The 5,690-nt window shown below is 59.3% G+C and overlaps 2 protein-coding genes across 2 annotated transcripts in view; both read left to right on the forward strand.

The window, feature by feature from the left end:
* Positions 1-883, forward strand: part of CDK2 (cyclin dependent kinase 2) — an 8,030-nt gene extending 7,147 nt beyond the window's left edge. Inside the window, exon 7 of the mRNA XM_036405903.2 lies at positions 689-883. Coding sequence (XP_036261796.1) covers positions 689-883 — 195 coding nt within the window. The remainder of the gene's footprint in view (positions 1-688) is intronic.
* Positions 884-913: 30 nt separating this feature from the next.
* Positions 914-5,685, forward strand: RAB5B (RAB5B, member RAS oncogene family; the record flags this gene model as incomplete). The annotated part of the gene is made up of 4 exons (XM_036405904.1): positions 914-956; positions 3,210-3,402; positions 5,030-5,181; positions 5,665-5,685. Coding segments are annotated over exons 2-4 (336 nt in total), but the record flags the coding sequence as incomplete, so codon positions are not given.
* Between the last annotated feature and the right edge of the window lie 5 nt (positions 5,686-5,690).

Consider the following 5,690-nt stretch of genomic DNA (forward strand, 5'->3'; position numbering starts at 1 on the left):
CCCCCCCCCTCCCCCAATGCCACCCCTCGATGTCCCTTTGTCCCCTGCCCCCCCCCGTTGTCCCCGTTCGCGGCTTTTGGAGCCGAAATTTTTTTTGGTAATTTTTTGGCAAAAATTTGTAATAAAAATTCTTTTGGTTGTTGTTGTTTTCTTTAATTTGGGGGGAGCGGGGTCAGGGTGGCCTTGTCACCTCTAGGGGTGGCCTGTCACCTCAACCCCCCCCCCCCAAAAATGTCCCTAAAATCCCCCCGAAATGTCCCTAAATTCCCCCGAAATGTAAAAAAAATCCCTCCCAAAGGCCCCGAAAATGTCTCCAAACCTCCCCAAGTGTCCCCAAACCCCAAAAAATGTCCCCAAATGCCCCAAATTGTCCCCAACTCCCTGAGGGGAATCTCAGGCCACGCCCCGCCACCTTTTAGGCCACGCCCCATTTATGGTCACGCCCATCGCACCATCGGAGCGTTCTGATTGTCCATACAAGCCACGCCCTCCACATGAGCGTTTCCGGCTGTCCCCGATGTCAATCACACCCGGCGTCTTCTCTGATTGGGCAAGGTTTCAGCTCCGCCCGACTTCTCATTGGGTGATGCAGCAGCGGGGCTCCGCCCCCTCCGGTCACCTTATTTGTTGTTCGCTCCGCCCTCCCGCGCGTCTCCGCTCTCCATTGGTCGCTTTCTATGTCACTCAGCACAAGCCCCGCCTCCTCACCGCCTACCCTCCTCCCTATTGGCCACGCTTTCTCTTCTCTTTATTGGCCGCTCTGCTGACCATCACCCCTTCTCGTCTACCTATTGGTGGAGTTCTGTGGGGCGGTGCCCTCCTCGATTTCCATTGGCGCAGCGCAAAGGAGGGCTCTTCGCTGATTGGTCCACGCCTTGATTAGTCCCGCCCCCCTCCGTGAGGGCTTGGCGGAGCCGCTGTTTGTGCGCTCGGGGCCGCGCCGGGAGGGCCCGGAGGTACCGGAGGGGCGAGCGGGGGGTCCCGGTGGGACCGGGGGCGATTCGGGGGCTGCACCGGGCGCCGACAGCGCCCGAGCACCGAAGGGAACCGGGAAGAACCGCGCCGGGCCGGGTCCGGCCCGCTGAGGGCGCCGAGGGGAGGGCGGGACCCCCCCCGGTGGCGATCTGGGGAGGGGGCTCCGGGCCTGGGGGGCCGCGACTGCCTCGAACCGGCGGGTTCCGGGCTGGGATCCTTCGAAGGGATCGGGGCTTGGCCGCGTTGGGGTGGACGGGAGCGGCGTTGCTTCGTTGTGAAGGGGAGCCCCCATTTTGGGGAGGGTTTTTGGCCCACTCCCCATTATTGGGGTTTTTCTCCTGTTTTGTTTTTTTAATTTTTTGTCCCCTCCCCATTAGTGAGATTTTCGTCCTGTTTTGGGTGTTTTTATTCTGTTCCCTCCCCATTATTGGGGTTTTCCCCCTGTTTTGGGGGTGTTTTCCCTGTCTTCTCCCCATTATTGGGGTTTTCCCCCGTTTTGTTTTTTTTTTTCCTGCCTCACTCTCCATTATTGGGGTTTATCCCTATTTTGGGAACGTGTTCCTCACAGTTTTGGGGTTTTTCCCCTTCTCTTTCCCATTCTGGGGGTGTTTCTCTCTCTCGTTATGGAGGATTCTGATCCCTGCCCGGAGCTGGGGATCCCCAGGATTTGGGATCCCCCAGAACTGAGGCTCATCCAGAGTTTGGGATTCCCTGGAATTTGGGATCGCTCAGCATTTGGGGTTCCCTGGAATTTGGAATTGCTCAGATATTTGGGATCCCCCAGAATTTGGAGTTGCTCAGAATTTGGGATCCTTCAGAACTGAGGCTCCCCCAGAGTTTGGGATCCCCTGAGTGGCCAGCCTGTCCCATGCCAGGGGCTGATCCCATCCCAGTTTGGTTATCCCATGTTCTGACCCCATCCCAGTTGAGTTGATCCCATCCCAGAGGGTCGGTTCCGGTGTTCTGACCCCATCCCAGCTGGGTTATCCCATTGCTCATCCCTTCCCATCCCAGTGTTCTGACCCCATCCCAGCTGGGTTATCCCACATTCTGACCCCATCCCAGCTGGGTTATCCCACATTCTGACCCCATCCCAGTTGGGTTGACCCCGTCCCAGTTCAGTTATCCCAGTAGGGTTTATCCCATCCCAGTTGGGTTATCCCAGTAGGGTGATCCCATCCCAATAGGGTGATCCCACGTTCTGACCCCATCCCAGTCAGGTTGACCCCATCCCAGTAGGGTTATCCCAGCTGGGTTGATCTCATCCCAGTTGAGGTTATCCCATGTGCTGACCCCATCCCAGTGGGGTGATCCCAGCTGGGTTGATCCCGTCCCAGTTGGGTTATCCCAGTAGGGTGATCCCAGTAGGGTGATCCCGTCCCAGTTGGGGTTATCCCATGTGCTGACCCCATCCCAGTAGGGTTATCACAGTAGGGTTATCCCACATTCTGACCCCATCCCACCCCCTCTGTCCCCAGGCCTGCAGTTCCATCGCGCCCAGCCTGTCCCAGTGTTCTGACCCCATCCCAGATGGGTTATCCCAGTTGGGTTATCCCAGATGGGTTATCCCACTTGGGTGACCCTATCCCACTTGGGTTATCCCAGTAGGGTTATCTCATATTCTGACCCCATCCCAGTTGGGTTATCTCAGTTGGGTTATCCCACATTCTGACCCCATCCCAGTAGGGTTATCCCACATTCTGACCCCATCCCAGTTGGGTTATCCCAGTTGGGTTATCCCAGTTGGGTTATCCCACATTCTGACCCCATCCCAGTAGGGTTATCTCACATTCTGACCCCATCCCAGTTGGGTTATCCCATCCCAGTTGGGGTTATCCCATCCCAGTTGGGTTATCCCATATGCTGACCCCATCCCAGTTGTGTTATCCCATCCCAGTAGGGTTATCCCAGTTGTGTTCCCCCACGTTCTGGCCCCATCCCAGTTGTGTTCCCCCACGTTCTGGCCCCACCCCGCTGTTCTGACCCCCTCCCAGTTGTGTTATCCCATCCCAGTTGTGTTATCCCATTAGGGTTATCCAGTAGGGTTATCTCAGTTGGGTTATCCCAGTTGTGTTCCCCCACGTTCTGGCCCCATCCCAGTTGTGTTATCCCATCCCAGTAGGGTTATCCCAGTTGTGTTCCCCCACATTCTGCCCCATCCCAGTTGTGTTCCCCCACGTTCTGGCCCCACCCCGCCGTTCTGACCCCGTGCCACGCCGTGTGTCCATCCCCAGGACCGCGGTGCCGTCGCGCCCAGCCCGGCCATGGCCGCCCGCGGGGCCCAGCGGCCCAACGGGCACTCGCAGCCCAGTAAGATCTGCCAGTTCAAACTGGTGCTACTGGGAGAGTCGGCCGTGGGCAAATCCAGCCTGGTGCTGCGCTTCGTCAAGGGCCAGTTCCACGAGTACCAGGAGAGCACCATCGGCGGTGAGCCGGGACCCCTAAAGGGTCTGGGGGATCCCAAAGGGATTTGGGGTGGGATTTGGGGTGATTCCAGGTGGGATTTGGGGTGCAGGGGGGGCTGTGTCAAGGGCCAGTTCCATGAGTACCAGGAGAGCACCATCGGCGGTGAGCCGGGATCAGGGATCCCAAAAAGGGTCTGGGGGATCCCAGAATGTTCTGGGGCTGTCCTAAAGGGGTCTGGGGTGGGATTTGGGGTGATTCCAGGTGGGATTTGGGGTGATTCCAGATGGGATTTGAGGTGCAGGGGGGGCTTTGCCAAGGGCCAGTTCCACGAGTACCAGGAGAGCACCATTGGCGGTGAGCCGGGACCCCTAAAGGGTCTGGGGGATCCTAAATGGGATTTGGGGTGGGATTTGGGGTGCAGGAAGGGATTTGTTGAGGCCCAGTTCCACGAGTACCAGGAGAGCACCATCGGTGGTGAGCTGGGATCAGGGATCCCAAAAGGGTCTGGGGCATCCCAAAAAGGGTCTGGGTGATCCCACAGGGATTTGGGGTGATCCCACAGGGATCTGGGGCTGGCCTGGGTGGGATTTGGGGTGATCCCAGGTGGGATTTGGGGTGCAGGGGGGGCTTTGCCAAGGGCCAGTTCCACAAGTACCAGGAGAGCACCATTGGCGGTGAGCCGGGATCAGGGATCCCAAAAAGGGTCTGGGGGATCCCAGAAGGGTCTGGTGGATCCCACAGGGATTTGGGGTGGGATTTGGGGTGACTCCAGATGGGATTTGAGGTGCAGGGGGGGCTTTGCCAAGGGCCAGTTCCACGAGTACCAGGAGAGCACCATTGGCGGTGAGCCGGGACCCCAAAAGGGTCTGGGGGATCCTAAATGGGATTTGGGGTGCAGGAAGGGATTTGTTGAGGCCCAGTTCCACGAGTACCAGGAGAGCACCATCGGTGGTGAGCTGGGATCAGGGATCCAAAAGGGTCTGGGGCATCCCAAAAAGGGTCTGGGTGATCCCACAGGGATTTGGGGTGATCCCACAGGGATCTGGGGCTGGCCTGGGTGGGATTTGGGGTGATCCCAGGTGGGATTTGGGGTGCAGGGGGGGCTTTGCCAAGGGCCAGTTCCACGAGTACCAGGAGAGCACCATTGGCGGTGAGCCGGGATCAGGGATCCCAAAAAGGGTCTGGGGGATCCCAGAAGGGTCTGGGGCTGTCCTAAAGGGGTCTGGGGTGGGATTTGGGGTGATTCCAGGTGGGATTTGGGGTGATTCCAGGTGGGATTTGGGGTGCAGGGAGGGCTTTTTGGACGGTTTTGTGCCACCCTGAGGTGTCCCTGGAAAGGTTTTGTGCCAGCCTGAGGTGTCCCTCGGTGGCTTTGGGGACACCCTGAGGTGTCGTTTGGCAGGCTAGGGGCACTCTGAGCTGTCTGTGGCCAGGTTGGTGGCACTGTGGTGGCACTGTGGTGGCACTGTGGTGACCCTGTCCCTGTCCCCAGCGGCGTTCCTGACGCAGTCCGTCTGTCTGGCTGGGTTTGGGGTGCAGTGAGGGGTCCCTGGCTGGGTTGGTGACACTCTGAGCTGTCCCTGGCTGGGTTGGTGACCCTGTGGTGGCACTCTGGTGACCCTGTGGTGGCACTGTCCCCTGTCCCCAGCGGCGTTCCTGACGCAGTCCGTCTGTCTGGACGACACCACGGTGAAGTTTGAGATCTGGGACACGGCGGGGCAGGAGCGCTACCACAGCCTGGCCCCCATGTACTACCGGGGGGCCCAGGCTGCCATCGTGGTCTACGACATCACCAACCAGGTCTGGGGGGGATTTGGGGGGATTTGGGGGGGTCCTGAGGGGATTTCAGGGGGTCCTGAGGGGATATGGGGGGGATCTGGGTGGGTTTTGGGGGGTGGTCTCAGGGGGCACTACCAGCGGGCCCAGGCTGCCATCGTGGTCTAAGACATCACCAACCAGGTCTGGGGGGGATTTGGGGGGGTCCTGAGGGGATTTGGGGGGGTCCTGAGCGGATTTGGGGGGGTCCTGAGGGGATTTCAGGGGGTCCTGAGGGGATTTGGGGACATTTTGGGGGGGGATTTGAGGAGGTTTTGGGGGGTGGTCTCAGGGGGCACTACCAGCGGGCCCAGGCTGCCATCGTGGTCTAAGACATCACCAACCAGGTCTGGGGGGGATTTTGGGGGAGTTTTGGGGGTCTCAGGGTTCTGAGGAAGCTTAGGGGATTTGAGGAGGGGTCCCAGGATATTTGAGGAGGGGTCTCAGCTCCATTCTCACCCCCCTCAGGAGACCTTTGCCCGTGCCCGGGCTGG

This window comes from Molothrus ater, unplaced genomic scaffold, assembly GCF_012460135.2.
Source record: "Molothrus ater isolate BHLD 08-10-18 breed brown headed cowbird unplaced genomic scaffold, BPBGC_Mater_1.1 matUn_MA207, whole genome shotgun sequence".
NCBI lineage: Eukaryota > Metazoa > Chordata > Aves > Passeriformes > Icteridae > Molothrus > Molothrus ater.